We start from the raw sequence: 27,307 nt of genomic DNA on the forward strand, positions 1-27,307 counted from the left end.
TTTAGACGATTAAACGAAACGATAAAAAAATGAATTTAGAAATTTACGCCAAAACAGGCCCGTGCAACTGCAGGGTAGTGAGTTGTATATACGGGGTGGGAATTGAGCGCTGCAATAATAACAATATTGTGTGCGCGCGCCACGACGGCGGCATCACTGCATAATATTATTAAAAAGCCTATATTATACGTACGCGATTTACATTTAAGCCCGGCTGTTGCGTACTGATATATGTGTGTGCGAGTGTAATATAATATGCGGAGATTTAAATTTTTTTCTTCAATATAAATATAATATAATGTGCGCTTCGATGACGTGCGAGTTTTTCATGTGCGCGGCGGTTGGGACTTATAAAAATATAATATAATATAATCGAGACGGCTTAACTCCTACCAAATTTAAAACGTTGTACACTACTGCGTTACATACTAAAACGTAAGCAAATATACGACAAAAAACAAATATACATGTATACCATATTAACATCTATAAACATTATTTCGACTGTAGCCTGTTAATTTTAACAATGCAAGCTGCTCGTTTGTTGTCTATGTATATATAAATATATATACGTGTTTACTAGACTACACATACACACACACACATTTATGTTTATATTAACAGCAGTGGTTGAAGGGTGGAGGACGAAGGTTTAGAAGTGACAGAAGGCGGTAGTAGAATATTGTCAATATATACCGGTGCACCACCGCCGGGTTACGATATAGGCTGCACTTTTATAATAAAATATATTATGCACAATAAAAAGTATTGTAATATAATATTATTATTTACAAGCATATAGAGTACGACCATAACTACTTTATGTATTTATGATTCGAGTACTGCAGTAGAGTTATATACATTAATGTTTAGGTAAACTACACATAGCAGCACACACTCCGACAACCTGCAGCATAATTATCGTGAATTCTCGCCTACCTGCAAGCGCGGCAATTGTTATTCGTACAAAAAAAAAAAAAGCGCACGTAAAAGTCGAAAAACATATATAATTTGAATTTATTACAAATTATTAATATATACAATGTGGCAAATAAGGGGTGTGCAAAAAACTGAAAAAAAGAGAATAATAAAAAACGGAATACAATATAATATAATACATATTATATATATATAGGTACGAATATCTATAGATATTATGCATTATATACGGACACACGCAATTTTTTCCATCGAATATACTAATATTATTTATAGTGCCGCGAAGGGGAAAAAAGGGTCAGGATGGCTGTATTAAAAAATAATTGGTAATAAATATCTTATTAGAAATTTTGTGTCAATCCATATAACCGTACTGCTGTTTATTGACATTGGAAAATAAAAAGGGGCGAGTATTGTAGAATTTAAATACAAATAAAGTCTAATATTGTATGGAATGTAAACAATGCGACCGGCCGAACCGAGTAGTAGTAATCAATATCTATTTTTTTATTGCCTATTATTATTGAGTAAACACTCGAATGTATAGAATTTCTAGAAGAGTTAATTCCGGATGGTATTTATTGAAAAGCTCAAGATATACATTTTCTACAGAAATCGATGATATAAAAATGTATTATAATTTATTATGTATTTTTCTATTCCTTGGGGGGGGGGGGTAGGTATATCGAAAAATTGTGTTTCATATGAATTATAATAATAATAATAAATAATCGATTACAAAAATAATAATCATATATCAATATAGGTATGCAAACACCGGAGTTGTGTAGATTGAAATACATATAATATTTTGTTTTTACGGATATTGTGCATAGGTAGATAAATAATAATAATAATAATAAATATGTGTAGGCATAATAATAGATATAATATGGCAGATGGATAGTTTATATGTACTTAACATCATGTAGGTATTATATATATGCGTAGGTATAGGTGCCTATGAATAAACGGCGTACCTTTATAGCGTTGTGTATATTTTATGCAATTGGGAAATAAATCGATCGAGTTTATATTATACATACACATATAGGTTCCTCCATATTATACGCTCGCGGAACTACCCTCCCCCCACTCTCCCAGGCTAGGAATACTAAATTTTGATAATTTATTTACGATTCACGGTGAACGATTATACGAGTATAAATATATAATATATTATATCTTATATGTACGTACAAGAATATTTTATATTATGCGTGCGCATATTATTATGTACCTGCAATGTATAATGTATCAATATTTTTCTTTGAACGTCGTAGCATAGCAATAACAATTTCGTCGAGAAATAATATATTTCAACGAATAAAGAAGAAAAAAAAAATTGGAAATAATAACAACAACGGCAATAATATAATGTAAGCAACAGTATAATATTATATATAAAATATATATAATATGTTACCGCCGTCTGCACCCGTGTGTCGTAATGGCCGTGTCCATTCATTAGCATTTCGTATAATAAAACAGGGCATTTAACTATTGTACAGTAAAATTATGTACTATGTAAATTGTTTTATGTAAATCCATCACAAGTCACCGCACTATAATATTATAATATATATATATATATACGTACGTATATATTGCGTTTGCTATTATAATATATATATATACGATTGCTGGTCTACGCCGAACGACAAACACATTGTGTACGTATAAAATATGCCTTGTATATTTATTGGACGCACAATATATACAATATACATACCGCCGATTTCTCTCGTCCGTTTAAACTATAGGTAGGTACAACACCACTTCACCTTGCCGCAATATATGAATGTATAATATATTATTATAAGGTATATATAACACCCCACACCGCGACCACCGCCATCACCACCGCGACCGCGGTATAAGGCAAATAATAATAATAATAATAATAATAATAATAATATTGTCTCCCGACACACACTGCGCATACTTATTATTATAATAATATTCGGTTTCCTTTTCCTATATATCGTTACACGCGTTATAATATTATCGTATCTTTATAATGGGTACATAGTTATGTAAGTATATAATATGTACGCATACTGCAAGTAGTGTATTATATATAGGTAGGTGCCTACGCGTTACTATGTATTATAATATTATATATAATATTGTTATAATTTATATATATATATATGTATGTGTACAAACTCATTAACCTTTCGACCTCGTTGTGCTGCAATGATAATGGGTATATACGGACGAGAAAAAAAAAATAATAATAATAAAGGAGAAAAGGGCGAGAGAAAAAAGACGGGCGGGGACGGTATGTACACTGTAGCGGGGATGGGGCTAAGCCCGTTTGTTGTGTATCCCTTGGGCCCTGGGTGGTGAATAATGTACGATAGTATATAGGTACCACCATTATATTACGCGCGTTTGACCGCTCGACTCTATATAATATATATTATATAGTTAAATTTTTAATAAGTTCCCGTGTTATATGGAATTACAATTTATTCGCATTATCCGAAGGGGTATAGGTGCCGCCTACAATATTATACACAGAAGCTATACAATACCGTACGATAATAATATTTTGTATACAACGTGCAGCAGTGGAGTAGTCAGGATTTTTCCTTGGGAGAGGCTGATAATTTGTAATACAAGGGATCGAGGCTTAACTAAAACCCACCGCATAAGTTTGATAATATGTTGATGTCGTGCGCGTGTATAACATTTTAGACTTTTGAAATGACCTTTATATAAATTACAATTTGAATACAATATGTCCTCTTCTTACCGCGTAATACAGCCGCAAAACACTAAAAGCGTTTTTAAATCTACCAGCTGAAATTCCGGCAGAATATAAATTCGTCACTAACACTCATGATCTATAATAATAATTGAAAACAGAATAAATTGTTTGTTTTATTTTACGTTTAAAAATATTTACTCGGCGGACCGGCGAAATTCTTTAAGACCACCAGGTGGCAGATCTGCAGGCGATTTACTATTATTATATTTTATTACATCGATATCGGTAAAAGCATAATCGTATCGGCGTTAACGCGCGAGTCGTTCAGATTACACCCGTCGAGCGGTAGTGGAACTGTGGAAGTCGCGGTAAGTGGATAAGGTATAAATATATTACTATTATAATATCAATCGCGCGTTAAATAAGCCATCGTAGTCACGCGTGATACTGGTTTATAATATTATAATATTATTAAAGACCGTGTGACACCGTCATCGGTCTTTTAATTTAAGGCCTGATCGATTAATTTTCCATGATGTGTATGATTACGTTTTAATATAATTGCTCAACGATAGACGAAATGTCGGTATCTATCATTCCGCTATTACAATATCGTATCGTAGGTAACGATATAGCTAAGTAGCGATTGAAATGCTGCAGGTATACTGCACTAAAGTCATCGTCGGGCGGCCGAGTAAATTTACGCGGGACGCAGCGGGTCGCGGTACAAAATTGTAAGACATAATAACAATATAATAAGATATCTTATATAGGTGGCTCGTGCGGCATTTGCTTTGAACTAGACCGCCAATTGTAATACACCACGACACTCGGTATATAAATAAAATATACCAGGCGAAGGGAAGAGCGGTGGCGGCGGCGGCGGCGGCGGCGGCAGCGAAACGAACGGATTTTGTTCGCATAACCATCGATCGACGGAATAGATTTCGGTTTTCGGTACAAAAGTTGGTAAATAATTTGTTCGCTATTACAATATTATGTGGGTGATTGCTGATTGTATTTTTCTATAACACGAAGGCGAAGATATTTAGGCACCTGTATATAAATTAGGTCGAAAAGGAGAAGTACAGATATGGCACGTATTTTTTTTTTTTATTTTTTTTTAAAGGCACGAAAACGATGAAAAAAAACATTTTAATATTATACAAATAAAATAGATAAACATTTTAAAACATTTTCAAAGTACGTGACAATTAAAAAGTACGAAAGATCAAATTATACGATAGGAATATTTAGGATTATAATGTTACGCGTATATTACGTCGCATTACGAGAAGTTATCGCTCTCTCATAAATTCATTATAATGACACTCAGTGTGTATGTATGTAGGTACATAAAATTATCTATAGGTGCACGTATATTTACTTCATTAGGATTAATTACTCAGCGCATATAATATATATATAAATGATATACATAATATACTATATTATATACATTATAATATGATATTCATCGTGTATTCATTGTTGCACACACAGATAAAATATATATAATAAAATATTTAAAACACCCGCGCGAGAGTGTAGATACCCTATATAATATCATATTATTATTACATCAATTCGACATCACGACATTATTGATCGTACGCGGACCTCTCTGTCGGATGTATGTAGAATTAATTATTTTCAATCACTACAAACTTAAAAGGGTAGGTGCACATGATAACGAGACAACTCTATATTATCATATTGTTACGTGAAATTTCTCTCCGTTCCAATTATGCGTGATATAATAACATTATTGTAACGACATTATTCGAAAACACTAAAACAATTTATTGTCATCCAAGTCGGCAGTTCCTATAGTTTCGTTAAATGCAATTTATATACGCATCCAATATAATTTTACGATCACCGGTATGTACACACACACACACACACACACACACAGAATGTGCAGCTTCAGCGGCGCAGTGCAGAGCGAAACGCACCTGCGAACCGGACGACCTGCAGTCGGCGAGGTGTCTCGCGTATTGGTTTTCGGCAAAATTTTACGACCGGATGAGATGAAATAACGCGCGCGTCGTTCCGGGTGGCTGCTGATACGACGAGACGCTGCAGTCGGTCGAGCGGAGCGCAGGATCGAAGGTCAGTTAGAACGGCACCCGATAATGCGCGCCTTCCTCGGACGGGTGCAACGGTACGCGGAGACAACGCGAAACGCATTTCCGACGACACGTCCACGTGGGTTTTTCCCCCCTCCCACCCGCCGCCGAACGGTTGTTTACAGTCACTAATCACACTACCGGTGACCGGCGGCGCGGCGCCGCTTGCACGTGGTGAGCGGTGCCGTCAACGGATTCGACGGTGGTGGCGGCGACGGCGGCGGTGGCGGCGGCGACGACGACGACGGTGGTGGTGGCGGTAGTGGTGGTAACTGTAAAGTGTAAACGGTGGCGGTGGCGGCGGCGGCGGCAAACGGTTGTTTTTGTTGTTGTATTTTGTGGTGGTAGTCTACGCGGACGGCGGCAGCGGTGGCTGTGTAGCGATAATCTTCCGCCGCCGCCGTCGCAACCAACGCGCCGAATGCACTTTTTTCGTATTGTACACAATCAATTATTATAGTATCATCGCGTCACGTGTCGTGACCCACTAACGTGGACGAGGAAAATAAAATATGTCCTTTAAAATAGACATATTACTATACGTACTTTGTTATTTATTTATATATATATTTTTTTTTTTACTCGGTCAGATCGAATGAACACGAGTCAGCTATAATTCGGTCACTCGTCAATAATATTTTTGCAAACGAGTGTGGTCGATTCAATATGACATTACATAAGTAGCAAATAGGCAGATACACTCCAATAATTATTGTTTTTTTTTTTTTAACTTTTTTCTACACAATCAGACGGCCGCACTTGGACTTGGAAAACTTCAAAAGCAGCATAAGGATTAATATTAGTTGTTTCCTTTGCGTGCAGTGTACTGGTCTATTGTTATTATTCATAGTTAAAATAAAAAATATGTTAGACGAAATAGAACAAGTAAAATTTTTTTACGTTAGATATAATCAATTATAGGTATAGTGTTTTAATTTATAAAACACTATCAACGATCGGTACAAATCGATTTTCAATAAGTAATATATTATTATAAACAATCAAGTCTGAACCTTCGTAAAAAGTGCTGAGTTTTATAAAATATATCAAAATCATCTACATTGGCTGCAAATGGGAGAGAGTAAAAATACTTAAGATTTTGGGTTTGATAAATTATTTCGTATAATCATATATTAATCAGGCACGTGAAATTAAATATATTAATGTAAAATATGGAATTTTTCATCAATGTAAACTTAATAAAATTGTTGAATTATGTGTAGTATTAATACAAGGTATTTAGCCAATCGATATAAAAATTCCAAATAAGATATTTTTAATAAAATTATATACCATACAGAATAATGGATATTGTTGAGTGTTGGGTAATAACATTAATCTACAGTGAATATGTTTTTTTTTTTATATAGAATATACACATGCCTTATAAATAAATAAGGTTTTATGTTATTGAAGCCAAAATCGTAATAACAACAAAAAGGCTTCCTATGATAAATACAACAAGTATGTTATATTTATATATGTAGGTATATTGTATAATCATTATACATGTATACTATAATATAAATATTAAACTTACAAGTCATTGGCGAGGATGTGGATGCGAGCCAGGCCTGAGAACTTTCAAACATTTTGGCCTAGAATCACAAAATAAAAATTTAATTATAAAAATGTGTATACATTTAATTTATATAAATAAACATAATATTAACACATTCTATTCTATATGTTATATATTTTTTAATACAATTAATAAGAGAGGGAGTTGTTTAAAATGTTAATTAATTGCATTTTAAATAACTTATACTGCTCATACAGAATTCAAAAAATGTTTTCACCTTAATAACTTCTTCTTAAACCGCTATGACTTCATACGTTAATCTACTAAAATTTATTAAATACTTAATGGTTAATTTGGGGTTAAAGGCAAAGAATTCTCCGCAAACCCTCCCAATTCATTAAAAATAACCAAAAACTACGGGGAACCATGTCATAATCTTCCAAAGGGGTATGGCTGAAGATCTCGTAAGACATATCTCACTCATCCTGTAAACATTTATTGTAGCAAGCACAAATCAGTAGTGCTGTATTGTGTTAACCTAATTCTTGTATCGAACATGATTTACTGTGTATTAAAAAAAAAAAACTAATATATGTGTACGTAGAACTGAATTGAGTCTTAAACCAGTTAAACCGCGCCAATAAATAATAAACATTATACTTTAATATTACATAGAGCCTTAGTAATATGTCTATTAAATAAAATAGTTATGAAATTTAAATTTGTTTATAATTCCGAACCTTCGGACGGGCAATGACTGCTGACGCGTGTAAAGTCCCGCGCATTTACAATACATTATACATGACTAGTATTCGAGAATAATAAAAAATATTTACATTAAGTATAACATATAACACTTTTTTTTTTAAAAAAATCAGCTATCATAGATTATATTATATTTATCTCGGCCCAAAATCTTGAATGATATATATGGTCACTACCAATGACCCGAAGTTGAGAATGTGTATATATATATTCATCAACTGTCGGTCTATGAACTTTAAAATTATTCTGAATATATTTTTACGAATTTGTTCACAATTCATAATAACATTCGAAACATGAGTACCACACTTGGAAATATTAATGCAACAGAATATTCATAATCGATATTTAAAATGTATTATATAATATATATCAAAAGGTCATTTGTATACAATAAGGGTAAATGTCAAATGACCTCATATAATGAAATACCTTAACCTTCGATGCGAATAACAACAATTCAATTATATATTTCATTATTTGTTTGTAAAATTCGTTTGATTTGTCGAGATGAACACCGGTGAAAAATCGTGATACTTATTAACAGTAAAACATCAGTTTTCAGAGTGTGAACAGTGAGTTAAGCTGAATAATACCAAAGGGATATCCGATTAGGACTAGAAAACAATTTATGGAAAAGGGTAGGTTAAGTTTGTATCAAGCTTACGAGGGTCAATGACGTGGTTGGGATGCACAGGTCAGAACTTTATGCGACAAAGGGTATTTGCGAACATAGTTTTATTTTTATTTTTTCCGTCTGTCCGGGGGCGTCGACCGTCTCGACGTCGTTCAATTTTTCAACAATACTATAAGGATAAAAATTGGCGTGAGACACATGTCAATAAATATTTAAGTGCATCATTTCGAATGCGAAAAATACTAGCTGAATGAAGTCGTGAAGGTCCTACTAAATTAATTGTATGTAGAATAAAACTATTTAAGAACAGTGTAAACAAAATATATTTTAAAAATAAATACTTATAACTAGGTAGCGTATTATTGAAAGTTTGACTATAGATTATTATACGCAATATTATGTAGGTTAAACTAAAAATTACTGTATCAATGATATTCTAATTAATATAATGAATTTATATAATACACATGAAGAGTATAAAATGGCAAATATTATAATATCATTATAAAAGTAAAATAATTTTAAATTAACCGCTAACAAATAAGTAATTGAAAACCAATAATATTCATCAATACTTTAGACATTACTAAAACCTAGATTTAAATTGAAAATTAGCTAATCACATATTGTAAGTATGTAACGATAATGTATAATGTAATTATATAGGTAATATTGCAGTGTACGCAATATACATAACAAAAACATTTTTAAAGACATGGTATTATAATTGCCGGCTCATAAAATTCTTATTTTATAATATATTGTATAAATTATAAAATAAGTATGCCAGTATAGTAAACTAATTATAATTTACAGTATTATAGTGTAGTGTTAATATTTTATTACACGTATTTAAAAATATGAAAAATAAAATAAAATAATGTAGCTACAATATTAATTTTAAATATATGTGATAAAATATTCAGTTTTTTTTTAATCTGAAAATATTTTATGTAATATCAACGTAATTTGTAAAGTTTTGAACAAAATATTCAATGTTTCGCGTGGCCAAAGAAACTGCTGCGATGAAAAAAAATCAATAGTCGAAATTTATCATCCGTAGGTACCTACCGCAGTAAAATGATCCCTCCCTTTAGTTTCAGAACGAATTACATTTATTTTTCCACTGCACGGGACAGCATTTACCATTTTTCCCCATTACAAGATAGTCATCGATTTATTTCCCTGACAAACGAAACTCGGAGAGAGTACGGGAGAGACAGAGTAAAAGAGAGTGGGGAAATACACATACACAAAACCGGATACCATTGTAATAATAATAATAACAATAATAATAATAATCGTAAAATATAATATTAAAAATAATGATAATAGCATATACGATATACACGACGCAGTTGAATGTTATTTAAAAATATAAAATACAATATTTTGCCACACGAAAAAAAAGGATCGATGAAACAGAACGTGCATGCACACACACATTTTGTTTCACACAACCACAATAAATATTAAAGACTATAGTGTGCACACACACATACACACAAATACACACATAAACTCACACATACATACGTATACATATATTATATATATATATATATAAATATATTATACACATACGCTGAACACAATAGTATGGTATTGGTTTATATTGTATAAATATAATAATATAGTGTTATGCTGAATAATACATTTTTATTATTATTGCACACATACACTAAGGCATTCTCGTTATTATCATTGTGCTGTTACGATTCCACCAAGACCCCCTAGCAGCTATTATTATTATTATTATTATAGTTATGGGTTATTATTATTATCATTATTATTATTATTATTATTATTATTATTACTATTATTATTATTCCGACTGTACCCCAAAGCAACTGCTACATTAATAAAATAAGTCTGATGTCGGAATAAAAATATATATTTGGTAACCCTCTTCCCCTTCTATCCGTTCACTGTATTTATATAAATATATACGTATGTATGTATATATTATAAAGACGGAAAGATATGAACAGAACCGAGGGGGGCTATAATAATAATAATATTTAACTATACAGTCACGTAGCTCCGCATTAAAGTAATTATTATATAGGAATATTATGTGTCTTTTTGTTCTATTCTCGTCTCTAAACAGAGACGGAAGACTGGTGTGTGTGTGTGTGTACATTGAGAGAGAGAGAGAGAGAGAGTGAGTGAGAGCGCGCGAGTGAGACAGCGAGAGACGAGAGAAGGGAAGAGAAAATGTATAATATAATATCTGATGGCGTATATTATGTGTACACATTATAATAATATACCAAACGATTATTATTTTATGCCTGTGTATGTGTCGGTTTTTGGGGCCCACCTGGGAACTGGTTAGCGTTGACGGTCTAATGGATATATTTACAGTGTATGTGTGTGTTGTATGCACAACCGGAATAAAATAAATATTAATATTTAAACATAGGCGCACTTCGCGAGATAATACTTATCTATTAAACAGAGGGTGGTGGAAAACACACGTAACAATATAGGTAGTTTTACCGTGTTTCGAACGGAAACGTTCGTTATTGGTGACTTGGCCGAGAAATTCACCAAATCAAAACGGGAGAATCAGTAAAAAGAAATTATCTATTAAATTACAAATAATAAATTAGTAGTTACAAAAGAAATATGAAAATATTTCTAATATTAATATCGGAGGTTTATTAATCTTTTATAAACAACAACTTTTACTGGCCTACTTAATTTTATGTTAACAATACCGTATAAAATGCAAAATATGCACAAATAAATTGCAATATAAACAATAATACTTCGTGCAAAATAAAGTACATTTTCTTGGAACAAAATACACGCCGCTTAATTTAAGGTAACGTAATTTAAAAATTGCATAATGTGTACGATAATATTATATACCTATGCGACAATCAAAGCTGATAAATAACTTCTTCCTTACATACAATTATTTAAATTAATATATACGACAACGATTGCGTACAATATAATATAATTGACGTAGGTACCTATGAAATATTATATATGTAATTATATATATATATAATTGGAAAAAATATATTTCCCTCGTGAGATTTTATTGTGTAGATACATAACCTTAACTTTATATAACCTAACTCTATGTTGGGTTACAATAAATAATTATAGCGTACCTACACTGGAAGATAGGCGTATAAAAACGGAATAAAAAAAAACTCTATCCTATTATCATAGGTAATAATATAATTCTTTATAACCTATAATCTATGTATTCTAGAATTGAATGAGAAAAAATAGTTCGGTCGAATTGAAATGAGTAATTAGTATACAACGTGTAGTTCCATTAGTGAGTTTCCAATTTTATTCGTCTCTAAAAATACCAATGAACATCTGTTGTTTTTGATATTTTCTCATTTGTCAATTTTTATTATAAATAAAAACATCTGTTTCAATAAAATAATATAGGGGCCATATAATATCAATTAAATTTTATATAATAAAATACATAACGCACGCTACTATAAAATAATAATATTAAATAATAATATACGCATAATATTTATTTTAACCAATAGTAAAAAATTTTAACCCCTATATGTGGACATGTCACACCCGGTGCTAGTCCGGGTCACGAACCGGAGAAACAAATGGACAAGAGGGGAAATAGTGGGTTCTGAGCGAATGCGATAGAGATTAACTGGTAGATCTCACCGTAGAATAACATACTCAACTTGAATGTTGAATACAATGAATAATTCCATACGAGGATCACCTCGTATGTTCTATATCTATGTAATATTTGTGATGACGTAATAGTATAATAATAATACATACTTGTATATAGATTTAATATAATAATAAAACCCAATAAATCAACACTAGTTTCCTATCGTGAAAATTAATAATAATTTATTACAATATTGCACGCATCCGTAATAGTTATTAGTTATGTGAACATATCATAAAATAATATTATGATTTTGTTATGTATTTAAATCATTGGTCACAATAAAAATACATGATAATAACAAAATATTGACTTATTGTATCGATAGGTAAATATATTTAAAAATATCATTATTATTAAGTATACCTAATGGTATGTATGGGCTTATAAAAGATCAAAGAAGTGAAAAATTTAATTGAATAAAACAAAAATTCAATTAAAAATTACTGAAAATACAATATAAAATCACACCAAATTGATTTCGTTTACCTCCTGTTTTAGATATTAAAATAATCGAATATACCAACATGATAATCAAAAAAAAAATATATTTCAACAATCTATATTTTATTCATGCATCAAAGTGGTACTAATTAATACCATTTATAGAATGAAAATAAAAATACATTTTTTAATTGTATCAAAAGCTTCACTATAATATTTTTTTATTCTAAAAATCTATGCAATGGTTATTATTTACAGATAAAAACGTAAAACTTCGGTGTTAAAAACACTGTTTATTAACTTTGAGAAAAAAAATATTTTTCTTTGTTGTTGTATAGTAAAGTTGTCCACTTTTCATTATGTAAAAATGTTTTACCTACGCTGTGAAAAAATATAAAGCTCTTAAAATATAAACGGTTTTTTTGCAGTATTAATGGGATATGACATTTTAGTATTAATAATAAATTATATTATATAAATATATATTACAGTATATATTTATGGTAATGCATATAATAATTTATTTACGTCACAAAAATTTAACAGCTTCAACCAATATCATTAAATAATTGTATTTCCATAAAAGTAAAAATATATTAAATTATCAACAGACCAAAATTAAATTATAATTTAGAGAAATTATCATTTCAAATGAAATTAATTTTACAAAAATAAAACTTTATTAAATAAAATAAAATGGAAATAGACAATAAATTGCTAAACACAACATTTAGAGTGTACATGATAGTGTTTTGATAGAAAGGGAAAAACTGATTTTATGAAAAATACAGTAAACAAAAACACGGCCGCTTAATTGATCTAGTAGTGTTGGAAAGTCGAGGGAGAATCGTCAATGTCATAATTAGTCTAAAAATTCATATTACACTTCATATTTATAACTGCTACAACATTGAAAGGGGTGTACAGGTTTTACAGTAAAAAATCAATCATCATCGTTTAGTGGCACCTAATTAAACTTGAATAATCGTGCAGACATTATATAACATATTGCAAGAGCTAAACGCGGAAGAGCATTGTGCACTACGGTTATTTTATATAGGAACGCGAAAAATAATAATACGTGATCTTTTTCATGAAAAAAAAAAAACCCACCGCAGGAAAAAAAATTTGTGGTAAATGCTTTCAGGTAAGTGAAAACAAAAGCTGAATAGAACAAAAAAAAAATTGTAGAATAAAAAAATTGGCGTCTACCATGGTGTTAGCACAAGGGGTCCACCCAAGCATCAAACATAAACCCATTTTGTAACCTTCGGCAATGGTAGCTAATATATATGATATATTTCAAATTCATAGCTAGACGGTTGTGGTGCTTAATTAATGTACAGAGAGAGCTTTCAGTATTCTAATCGATATTTACAGAGGGTTCCCTATGCCCCGTGTCCCTGGGTCGCATTGTGCGTAATATTATTATTATTATTATTATTATTATTATTATATTGTGTTCAGAAATGAATAATGGAAACTATTACTGAAACACCATTCGGCCCCACGTAGAGACATTAAAACTATTTTATGTGCACATTTTATGCACAATGAGTAATCGTGATGTTTCCAGTTTTGGATTATTTTATATATAGATAACAATAATAATATGTGCTGTTTCCATGCAGCATACATCTCGAAATAATAATTATTGTTCGAAAAACAAACGGACACTGAACGCATGTACTCGCAATTGCCAAAGAGTTGTAACTTGTGACTAGGAAAAAAGAATTGAGAAAGGATTATTACAATATTGTTTTCATACAAACGAATAATATATTATTATTATATTACTTTTAATTATTCATTGCCGTGTTTTTCTCGGTCTAACTGCAGAGAACCATTATAATTTATAACGCTACTTTCACCGATATTTTCCCATTATTTCTATATCTACTCTAATATTAATAATTATTTTAATAACTATTAGACTCGTGATATTATAAATAATATTATGTACTAGATAGGTATGTAAATGATAATTTCATAGCACTTTCCATCGCTGCTACAAAGGAAAATTAAACATTAAAATAATAATATAAGATATTTAAAAACAACATTAAATGTATATAGGTACCTACTTATAAATACTATATAGTATTATTTTACGTTTCAAACATTATTATCACGTCAATTTTTTTTTCTTTGATTATAAATTTATTCAAATTTAGATTTTTGAATTGTTAAGTATACTTAAGAACTATATTTTTTAATAGTAGAATTTATATTTTTTTATACCATTTAACGAGTGTCCTGTGGCAAGCCTATTTTTTTTTCAAATAATAGAACTCACTTTTATTATTGCAAATTTATTCGAATGAGTAGCTTATGAGTTATAAAAAAATTGTATAATAAGGATAATATTGTTCTTAAAAATGATTTGACAAAATTAAAAAAAAATTATAATTCAATAATCAATCTATACGTAATGTAGAAAAATTATTACACAATTTTTATGAGTAAAAGATTTAAAAAATGTTAATAGATCGAAACAACTGTAGCGAACACGCTTATAGAGAATCGTCCATTATACGCGTATATTTTATTAATATTACTATAATAAATGTATAAATAATAACCGCGCCTAATTAAAGTTCCTACTAGAAACGATTGTCAACAAATATAATTATTATTTATGTGTTTTATGAATATGGAAAAAAAAAAAAAACATAAATTTATAAAAATATATATTATTATACAATGCTATATAATGACAGGAACGAAGGTTACGTACACGACGATGACGATGATAATGACGTTAATAATAATAATATATTATATATTATGTAGAGTATCTTCTCTGCGTGTGTGTTTTGTGTCTGTGAATGTTCGCTCGCGCGTGGTGTGTGTGTGAGTGAGTGTGTGTGTGTGCGTGTAAAACCACTTGGGCACAATAATATATAATATGGATAGGTATATATTATAATGTATAATACGTTTATACGTACATACATAAATACGTATAACGTATAAATATATACATGTACGCGCTTAGCACAGGCCATTTAAATCCCGTTTATTCATGTACAAACACACGTGTTCCATTACATCCGCATGTACGCAATGTATAAATAAGGCCGTTATTTACGATATTATAATATTGTGGCCGACAACAAGTCCGGCCATTTGGTCTCTATTGTTGCGCAAAATTCAAACTCGGTACGTATTATATTAATATTATATTATAATATATTATATGAGTATATATTATAGTAGGTATAACTTTACTACAATAATATCGACCTCTTTAAAACACGCGGTGCTACACCGCCGCCTCCACTGCAGGTACAATTTCCTTCGCCGTCATAATATCCACCTCCACCGTGATATAGTCACCGCCGCTACCACAACTACCTCCACCTCCGCCGCCGCCGCAACCACCACCGCCACTACCACACGACAGCGGCGGCGGCGGCGGCGGCGGAGCTTAAGTCCGCCGAATCGAATGAAGATTGTCTCCCTGGGCTTATTACAGATATGTATACGTATTTACAAAACCTCTACGGCATACACATGGTTATTATTACATGTATATATATAATATATATATATATATATATATATATATTATTACACGCGTGTATATTATTATAGTGTAGTGTATATACGTGTATAATATATGCCACACACTTCCACCTACGAATTATTATTTTTCTTTTATTTCATAAATTATATAATCATAAAAATAAAAATAAAAAATAAAAAATAAATAAACCTACAAGGCGGGATTGTTATTTTTATAATTAATGCATTTTTTTCACATTCGACCATATGTGTGTTTGTATTTTTTCTTTTTTTATTATTATTGCGAATAATACTAAAAAATATACATTTCGTTCGTGTTTATAAATAATATGTTTTATTGCCTCGCACGGTGTTATTATAAACTTTGTTTATTTCACCGTTTCCTGTTGGTAATGGTATAAAAATGGTATTTAGACGAACAAGATTCTTCCTCGTTTCAAATATATTTATATATGTATAATATAAATATTATAATATATATATATATATATATATGTATATTCCGATTCGGAAAACATCTTTATGGTATGGGGTAAAAATAAACGGTAAAACTTAAATAAAAAAGGGTGGCTATAGGCAGGGAAATGTTCTAAAATTAATTATAACATAAATATTTCACAATTTGTTTTTGTATATATATATATATATAATATATAATATTATAATATTTTATAAGCTTGACGAAAATAAAACGTCCTGTAGGCGGAAAAACTTCTGTAATATTTTCAGAGGCGTGCCAGTGGAAACTTTTCATTTCTCACCATTTTATGCAAATAAATAATTTCGAAAAAACACTCAGACGTGAAACAAGTACGTGACGGGTTCTTTTCTGGGAAACAAAAAAAAAGGGTTCCAAACAAATAACTCCGGGACACGACATAGAGATTGAATGACCCAACGTGTGTTATTCATATTATAACATTATAACGCACATCGATCCAATGGAAATTAAATAACGAAAAAATATATATTGTCAGAGCAATTTTTAGCCCCCTGATACATACGCGCGCGCGATGGTAACACGCACACACACACATAAACACGGTCATCGGGCAATGTGAGAGTTCGAAAATTCAATTTGCGGCCCTCCATTTTCTTTTATTATTTTATTATAAGGACCGCCTGTGCGTTGTTGCAATTTCAATTAAATTTATCCCCAACGTATACAGTCTACTTATTATTTTTTTTAATCATACATTTATTATACTAGCACATACATACATATATATATTTTTTATTTAATAATAATAATAATAATAAAAATAATAATATAATATGGGCCCCGCATATGGGGGCCTTAATTATACGGACTCCTTTCCTTTTATGTTCATTCTCGATCCCCCTCCCGCGCCCAATAGTTTATCATTCAGAATCCGTTACCAATACACTGAGATCTAATAATCTATGAGCAAAGGTACTTGCTTCGACTTAAGACGACCACACGACTGCCGGTGTGGTGTCATCCATGAAACAATTGTTTACAATATAAAACCGGTCGAGGGGAAAAATTATTGATCATAAAATGTTACACTTATCTCTAGAGCTACACGTGTATAGTAGTATAAATTTGTACGTACACGCTATGAAGCATATTTAGGTAGATTAAAAATATAATGTTACCATTATCGTCGTGATAGCAATAGATTATAACAAATATATATATATATATTCGGAAATTTATTACATAATACATTATTATACACTTATACCAAGACTTAACGCCCCAATTTATACAGTTCTTTTATTTAGCAAAATATGATTTTAAATAACTAATGGAATCTATGTAGGTAGGTACCTATCTTGGCGAATTTATGATTACGAAACTTTAATATCTAGATTTTTACTATATATATATAGAAAAATGTAATAGAAAGAAAGATGAATTAATGTTTTATATTGTTTTAGTTGCAGTTTCGACACGTGTTATAAAATATGTTTTCGGTAAATTAGTTGAACATTTCTAATAATATTCAAGAAAATATTTTAATTCAAGAACAGATAAGAAGAAAAAATAATAACGCCAACGTTTTTGATACAATGTAGCTCTCACAAATACACTATATTTTGAAACATTAAATTAATATAAATGGATTTAGAAAAAAAAGGTTACATATAATATATTATGTATAAAAAATAACATATAATAACATAGGTGATACACCTCTTGTACGCCAGCTGTAGTTATAATGTACCGGTGACCGAGTATAAATAAATGAGACGGTACGATCGGCTCTAAACGTCTATTATAATAATATATTACGTGCTTTTATTATTATTATTATTATTATTATTATAATTCCAAATGTTACCACTACGTTCCACCTGTCCGTGTTATTCAATCAGACGAGTGCATGGAGAAAAATATGTTTTAACGTACAATTTTATAATTCCTACATGAATACATGATATTATATTATAGAAAGTTCATACGATTACCATACATAACCCAAAGACAATAATTATCTGGGTGGACTTAGCGACGACGACGAATATGTTGTACAATGTTAAAACAACGATAACAATCGCAACATTATACTGTAGTTCTTTTGTATTAATCTAATATTTTTTTCTTATTGCCGAAGTAATTGTGAAATAAAGTCGCTATAGTTAAATAGTAGTATAGTATTATTTTCCAGGTCATTTTTTTTTTTTTTTTTTTGATTCAAAATCAATTTAATGTGATTTCGATAGCAATTTTTTAAGTTATTTGAATTATTACCATAACTAATACTAAATATATAAGTATACAACAGTTTAGATATTTTTTTAACAAACGTTTTGTGTCTAATATAAAATGAAAAATATAATTAGTAAGAGTTATGAAGCAACTGTGTATCGGCGATTTGCTAATATATTTTCACTATAGGTCGTTAATTTTTAAAATAAAATATATATTATAAATTATAGTCTTTTTTTGACAATATTATGACGCATTCTTTTATTAAACTTCTGGGACTTCGTGTAGTTTCCAAAGAACACGAGTAAGTATTATAAAAAAGTTTATAATAAACGATTTTATTTTTTTTTATCGTGATTTTTTGTGAGTGCTGTATTTTGAGGGGAGATAGAAGTTGCCAAAGGGGTTTTAAAAGTGATTCTTATTTTGGGTTGAGCTACAAATTCGATATTATTCACTAAAATACTTAGTTTAAATTATTACTTATCACACTGATAGAACTAAATTTAATTCAATAAAATTTATTGATATATCCAGTTAGTATACCTACATAAAAACTATGTATAATATATTTTTTCATATAATCATACTTTAAATAATTTTAAGTCCCAAAATTTATATTATGATTATTATATGCACAGTGTACATACCAAAATTTATATTCGTTCTACTCTTTCCTTCAAATGTCAATAGTTTTTTTTTCTTGATATTGACGTTATGGGAACACATAACATAATTAAATTCTTACTAAATTAATGTCCCTACGCGTAAAATTAAAGATCCTAAGTCCACACAATAAAAGTATATGAACGGTTAGCGTGTTTGGCATAAAATATCGACGATGAATAATTACGGTGTTTGGCCAGTTTTTTATTATTATTATTATTTTCGAAGTGAGGGGTGCGCGCTTATATCGAACAACACACAAGCCTTTTTTTTTTTAACAATAAATAATAACCAAGGGACTTCCTCCAATTATACAAAGAGTGCAGCCGTCGCTTCTGCGTTCGCAATTTCCTTTATTAAATGTAAATCGATCGTTAATTGTTTATTCGGTCGACGCTCATAGCTCGTTTTCCGCCCCGAAAACTTGTATATAACTGAAGAGAATTATTTATTGGTTTTACCAGTCGTAAATTTTAAAAAGAAAAGTTTTGGCTGCCGCCGGCATTCGCGAAGTCCGCTAAGCCAACGGTGGCCGGGTAGGGTAAGCGGTGTAGAGAACAGAAAATGGTTTAACTTAATTCGATTAATTAGTATTGGTAAATAATAAATTTAGAACAAAACTCGCCACCTTCCGGCATATCTACTGATGGCGGCGAACTTGCTAAAAGTTAGGTTGGATTTACTAGAAATTTAGCTTGAATGGTTGTTATTATTATTTTTCACTTCACCTTTAAGATTGTTTTTTTTCTACATAGGAAATAATTATCCTAGATATATAAGAAGCGTTTTTACAGACATAGCAGTTGACAACAGTGGTTATTTGAATAATCCAAACAGCCGGAAGAACGAGGGAGAGCATTGTTTCGCATATACGATTATAATAAGCTCACATTATTTCCCCTTTTCCTAAAGTTACAACGCCATAATACGTTAAAATCAAGATCAATCATAGTTATAAGCATTGAATTTTTTTAAATCATTCTGAACAAAATTGAACATACTAGAACACCAATACTAGAGTTCCTAATTTTAATTTAAAATATTAAGTTCTTCACAAATCATAACTGATGAGTTTATATAGTTTTGTTTCAATATTAATAAATATTATTCATATAATCATATATATATATATTATAGGAATATTAAACAAGATTTGCATGAACTTAAAATATAAATTAAAGAGGAAATTTAAACGACTGTAGGAATTTTATTAGATAGATATTTAATATTTTATCAAACTGGATCGTAGAGTACAAAATTCTTAACTTGATAATATTTACTAAATTTATAAAAAAATATTACACAAGAAAAATATCACTGAATAATGGGAATGCGATATTTATTTCAACATTTGAACATGCATTAAACCCATTTAAGTTTATAGGTAACCAACAAAGTTTTTTTTTTGTTTTAGAAAAAATAAGTATTGGAAACATTATTTTTGTAAAAGTAATATTTATTTATTGATTTAGTAACTTTAGTAGGTATGTATAAATAAATGTATGTATACATTAAAAAAAAAATATTGTTTGCATTGTGTAATAAAAATAAGAAACTCTAAAAGAGAATTGCTATCCGCAGTATGACATAAATGTATAGTAATTAAAATTAATGCTGGACGTTTTTTAAATTTTTTTATTATTATTCTTTTATTGGAAGTAATTAACTTTAACGAGTTTAATTGTTGGCACAAATGTCACATCCCCGTTTCGCCATCCGCTTATTATTATTAGTTGTTTTCTTTTAATTGCTAAGTATAAATTAATTCCAATTAATATAATAAGAGATCATAAGGAGAACGCGATATAAATCCACACAAAAGCCTATTTCTTTATTTTGTTGGCATGTAAGATTTTTTTATACATTCATACGGTACGTCAATATTTCTAGTAAATTCAAAATTTAGAATTTAAAGATCGAATAATTATTTTTAAATAGTTAAAGTTACATTATTGCATCTACTAATGGATTGTTTTGTATCACTCATTAAGTACACATATGTATAATGCAAATAATTATAAATATAATTAGTTAAAAATGGAATGACATATAATATATTAACATATATTATAACTAACAATAAAAAAGAACTGTTTTAACATAAATAAATTATTTGTAAGAATATATATATATATATAAACTATAGGGAAATAAAAGATAATCGTACATCGTTTTATTAGGTACTTATTAGATATTAGTTATTATTCCTAGTATTAACAATAATCCTTATGGTAAAATAAATATATAAAAAAGAAATAAATTATATCTTTTTATAATTATTTTCATATTATTTTACGTTATGGTATAGGTATTTGTCATTAAATAGTTTTCCAGGTACCGTATAAACGACATCAATAGTGGCAATGAGAAAAATGATGATTTATAAATGTGCGTATATTTTCATTGACAAGCATTTAATTTTTTGACACGTGTCAAACAATTGACAGTAGAATAGACAATTCTAAATGTATTAGAACATATGCGTACCAACCATGAGTTCAATTAATATTTTAAAGGCATTTTAACATTTCATATATAAAATGAAATAAGACTTGTATGTAACTCATATCTTAAAACAATTCTCAAATTGAATTAACATAATATTTTATTTTTTGTATATTTGAATAATATTACAATGACACTAAAATAATACAATCTAAATTATTTTATGATTCCTTATCTGTTCTAATTTATATACATGCAACCGCCTGGGGCTTTAGGGATTTATCATTTGCTATGAATTTTAACAAAGTCTAAAGTTAAGACCGATATTCACAGAACACGTCTTCATTCTCTTTTTCTCTCCAAATATAGTTATAATAATAACGATCATAATTATTATTATTATAATGAAAACATTCAAAATCCACATTTATAGTGACAACAATAATGGTGATCAATGAATATTTCGGACAAAAGTAATTTAACGGCAACAATGTCCTCGGAAAACAAGGGCTGCATTCTAAATTAATCGAGGCTAATTTTTGAACAGAATATAAATAATGGAAAAACTTGTCATCCACTAATGTCCTCTTATAGTAATAATAATAATAATAATAATAATGATAAATTATTAATTAAAAATCACAATCATAAAGGCTAATCGGTCTCCACGTAACAACAGTTATATTTTATGGTTTTATATGAATTTCCTACACAAACTACGCCGTTCACAGCCATTGTCGTAAAAATATTTATCAATGTCTGCCACGAGCTTGGTAAAAGAAAGTATTTACTATTTATAATATGAATATTTCGAAATTAGTCTTTATACAATTAACATAATTTAAATGTATTATTGTTAATCTATGTAAATGATTTTAGTTATTAAGCCGGTTAGGTACCTATTTTATTCAGAATAAAATCGTATGCTGTGAAATTTTATGTCCATAATATGATGACGTCAGTGAGTTCTTTTAGAACTAACGACGAATTTATTATTAAATCGACTATATTATCACGCCAAAGTATGTCGAAAAAAGTTGAAATTTTAATCAAAATGTGACAAAAGTAGTCAGCATACTGCCATTTGTCATCTACATAGCTTAATTTTTAGATGAAGATGGAATAATAATTAAACTAAAATATTATTTCATATAATCTGTTTCTAGCAAGATGAATATAAGAAAACGAAAGCTACCTAAAGACACATAATCTCTACCGGGTTCTATTCTAAATATTTTTATTTTTTTGCAAATTTTAAAATGTTTTTCTTATGATCAATTTATTCTCAACAGCATATTATACATACAGTATAATAATAATAATAATACATATATATATATATTATATATATTATATATTATATACGTTTTCTGCCAGGGACAACGTGATAATAAATATTTATAATATTCATCACACTGTAGCATGGATTTGTGTATAAATCTGAATAAAATATTCCACGAAAAAAAAAATAAAACAATGTTTTAATTAAAACTATAGTTGGTACCAGCCTTTAGGGGTTTTAATCTCTATCACTGTGCCGGGAAACGGCATGGCCGAAGGTTTGTTTTTTTAGTTTAAAGTTTTACAAATTCCAGAAATTAAGTTTAATTTGTTTAAATAAATAAGCCCCCCAATCAGCTTTTACGAGAAAAGAGAACTGGTCGAAGAGATAATTGTATTACAAAAGAAAACTCTTCGTTTTTATTCCGTTAAAATTATAATAAAATTTCCAGATATACCAACCCTCCTTCTAGCGATTCTAGGGAAAGGATATACTACAGGCATGGGATAGGTATATATATTAAATGTATTGATCTTTGCATATTATAATAACATCATGCTATTAAATAATTTATAATAAAATAGTATTATTTATTATTTTTATAATTTATTATAAAAATATATATATAAAAAAAAAAAATGGAATGTATGGAATTCATAGTGGTTAAAATATCATTATAATGTTCCGTACAGACATCATATACATAGTAACTTATAAATAAATAATTTGATAACTTTTGTTTCATAATTAATCAGAATGAAGTTTAAAAAATAAAAAATAAAATATTATTAGGGTATTAACATTTGAAATTGACCAGCTGAGTCCAATATACGTAGGTTGTAATCTACGTTCTAACAATTATTTTTTCATCAGGACTTAGGAGACCAGCTTCGTGATTTAAACTTTATAGTATATTAAATTTTACAAGTAGACTTATTATTTTTTATGCTTGTATAATATAAAACAATAATAAAGAATTCAAATTGAATTTGAAACTTTAGTATATAAAAATAACTATATTTTTAATGAAAACGGTAGAAAAAATAGTATATAAGTATTAAGTACCAATAGAGACAACATATTTTGAATCTATCATAAAAATATAAAAGCATCATAAGTGCAGACAATATTTATTTATTATTTAATATTATAAATTAGTTTTCAGCAAAATATATGAAAATTAATGTCAGCAGATAACAATATGAAAATGAATGTAAATGCCATTTGTATTTTGTTGGCAGCATAATTTGTCAAATATACATACCTTTAGGTCATAACAGCCTAGTAATAAATGTTCTGTTTCCCACGAACATAAATATAAAACAATAGGCTATGTATTATTATTATTGGATTGGCCTACATTGTGGTATTGCAAAATACTTAACATAATAACAATGATAAAAAAAAAAAAAACACTTGGGCTACCGGAGATTTATAAAATAAATTATTTATGAATTTTGCTGATGGTTGTGTTTATAATAAATTTAGGCGTTATTTGCAATCCGAACGGAAGTTTACTTATTCTTAGGCATTAATTATTTACGAAAAACACAAAACCGATTCGTTTAGGTCAGTACGAAACAGCTCGATATACAGACGTCTGTCGTATTCCGTTTACAACATAAGGCACATATTATATGTTTCCTCTTGTTTTCTCACTCTTTCTCTTTCTCTCTCTCTCTCTCTCTCTCTCTCTCTCTCTCTCTCTTACACACACACTCACTTTTCTCTCATATTTTCTTTCATTGTAAAAATAAATGAAACAATTTAAATTGGTGATTGATTTTTTGTATGAAGAATGCATAATATATTATGAACTAGGAAAAACAAATAATTGTGATTAATATCAAAACAATTTTCAAATAATTATCACCACTGGTAATTAAATGAAAATCCAATAATTAAATAGGAATAGGCTTAGGTATAATGTTTTTGTTTATAGTATTTTTTTTTTTTTTATCTCGGTAAAGATGTTACAGAGACTCAAAAATTACATATTCATAACCGACTATGAATATTCATTCTTTCGTAAAGTTCGGGTAATGTCAATTTTCGCCAAATGATAATAAAAATTATAATAAAAACGGAGTAATGCTTTGTATAGTGATTCCACGCATTAAAAATATATAGGTATATATAATAATATGATAACAATAATAAAAATATAAGCGTTTTTGTCGTCTTCGAAGTGATTTCTGGAAAATATAGCTATACTTTTCCTACTCTGTATTCATCTTTTTTCTCGGCAGTTTCACCCCTTTTATTTTGTATGTTTTATCGGATTTAAAAATACCAGATCAAAGTTTTGTATGGAATTTTGGGATAAAAAATTGCTTTTTTTTGATGTATCAAATTTATAAATAAATTAGAATATAATATGCATAAAATCCATTATATATTATTTTTTTATATACGCTTTACAAATGATTAAAGTCAAGTAGGTATATTCATTAAGAGTTAAATACATTTTGTGATAAAAAAAAAAAGTGAAATCAAAAACACAAAGTTTATAACCACAACTTGTAGGTCAGGAGTAAATGTGTCGGGAAAGGGGATACTTTTCCCAAACTTTTGAGGATCCTTATAGTTTTTTCTACGCAATTCATTTTTTCTCGCCTTGTAGAGGTGTTTTCACAGCCTACAGCTTTTTAAATTTATTCAATTCAATTTAACGCTTAAAACTAAAATCACAATTATTTGTAAAACAATGAGAAATTAAATGACTAACTGCTCATTATTTTTTGTTAATTTTTATTCTATTTTTTTCCTAATATAACTAATATGTCGGGCAAATTTTCGTTTAATATATAAATATAGTTTTACACTTTTACAACAAGCTATTATGATTTAAAATTCACTAGGAAAGAGGATTTTTTACATTGAACACATTATTTCTCAGGTTGGTTTAAATTATCATCTAGTGAGCATATCTATATACCTACTAAATAATTCAACGTACCACGCCATACGGTATACACGACAAGTGTTTTCAATGAAAAGTTTAAACGTTTCACGAACACATTTCCGAACCATTTTAAGCAAAAAGCATAGTTACGATTTTTTTGAAAAACTGATTTTTATTATATGCTAATTTTTAATTGTTTTAGTATATACAGTGTATGATATATCATTTTTTCTTTGTACCTATACAAATATAAAATATTTTCAGAATGCAAGTATAGCAGTTGTGGCAGAGATGAAATAAAACAATATACTTATTTTAAATTATTAGAAAAAATTTTTGTTGGTATAGAAATTTTAATAACGTTAAAATAAATATTATTGAAATCGATTAGATAAACCCATCAACAAGTTATTCAGTTCGCAGAAGAAAAAACGCAACTTTTGAGAATAACAAAATACACGAGAAAAATACCGAACAATTTGACAATTAGTGTGGACTGTATTTTCCTCCTACCGACCGTAAAAAACACATTGCACGGATACTTTAAAAATAAAAATAGAAACTTTTAAAATCGGCTGCGAGTGCTTAAACCCGATGATCGTTAATGGATATTTATAACGTCAGAGACTTACTAGATGTATAGATGTATGTATAATAATATAGTTAGTAAATGATGACATTTTTATTTGTGTTATTGCAAGCTTAAAAAGCAAAAGTATCGAAAACAACAGTAAAAAAAAAAAAAAAAAAAAAAACCGTCAATGCAATAAATATTATAATGAGAAATTCGCATAATATCTGTGTAATACATATACCTAATATTTATAGATACCTATCTATTATATAATATTTTGTTCGAGAACCCGGGATACCAATAATAAAATAATAATTCAATGAATTTGTAATTTTATCGACACAATTTAGCCAATAATTGAAACGATAAAAAATTTAAATAAATACCGCTGAT

At 29.0% G+C, this 27,307-nt stretch overlaps 1 protein-coding gene across 1 annotated transcript in view; it reads right to left on the reverse strand.

Moving 5' to 3' along the window:
* Nucleotides 1–27,307, reverse strand: part of LOC112593136 (protein bric-a-brac 1-like) — a 41,212-nt gene that overhangs the window by 11,465 nt on the left and 2,440 nt on the right. The window contains exon 2 of the mRNA XM_025337443.1: nucleotides 7,328–7,385. Coding sequence (XP_025193228.1) covers nucleotides 7,328–7,385 — 58 coding nt within the window. The remainder of the gene's footprint in view (nucleotides 1–7,327; nucleotides 7,386–27,307) is intronic.

The sequence above is a fragment of the Melanaphis sacchari genome, unplaced genomic scaffold (assembly GCF_002803265.2).
Source record: "Melanaphis sacchari strain LSU unplaced genomic scaffold, SCAv2.0 Contig1_pilon_pilon, whole genome shotgun sequence".
NCBI lineage: Eukaryota > Metazoa > Arthropoda > Insecta > Hemiptera > Aphididae > Melanaphis > Melanaphis sacchari.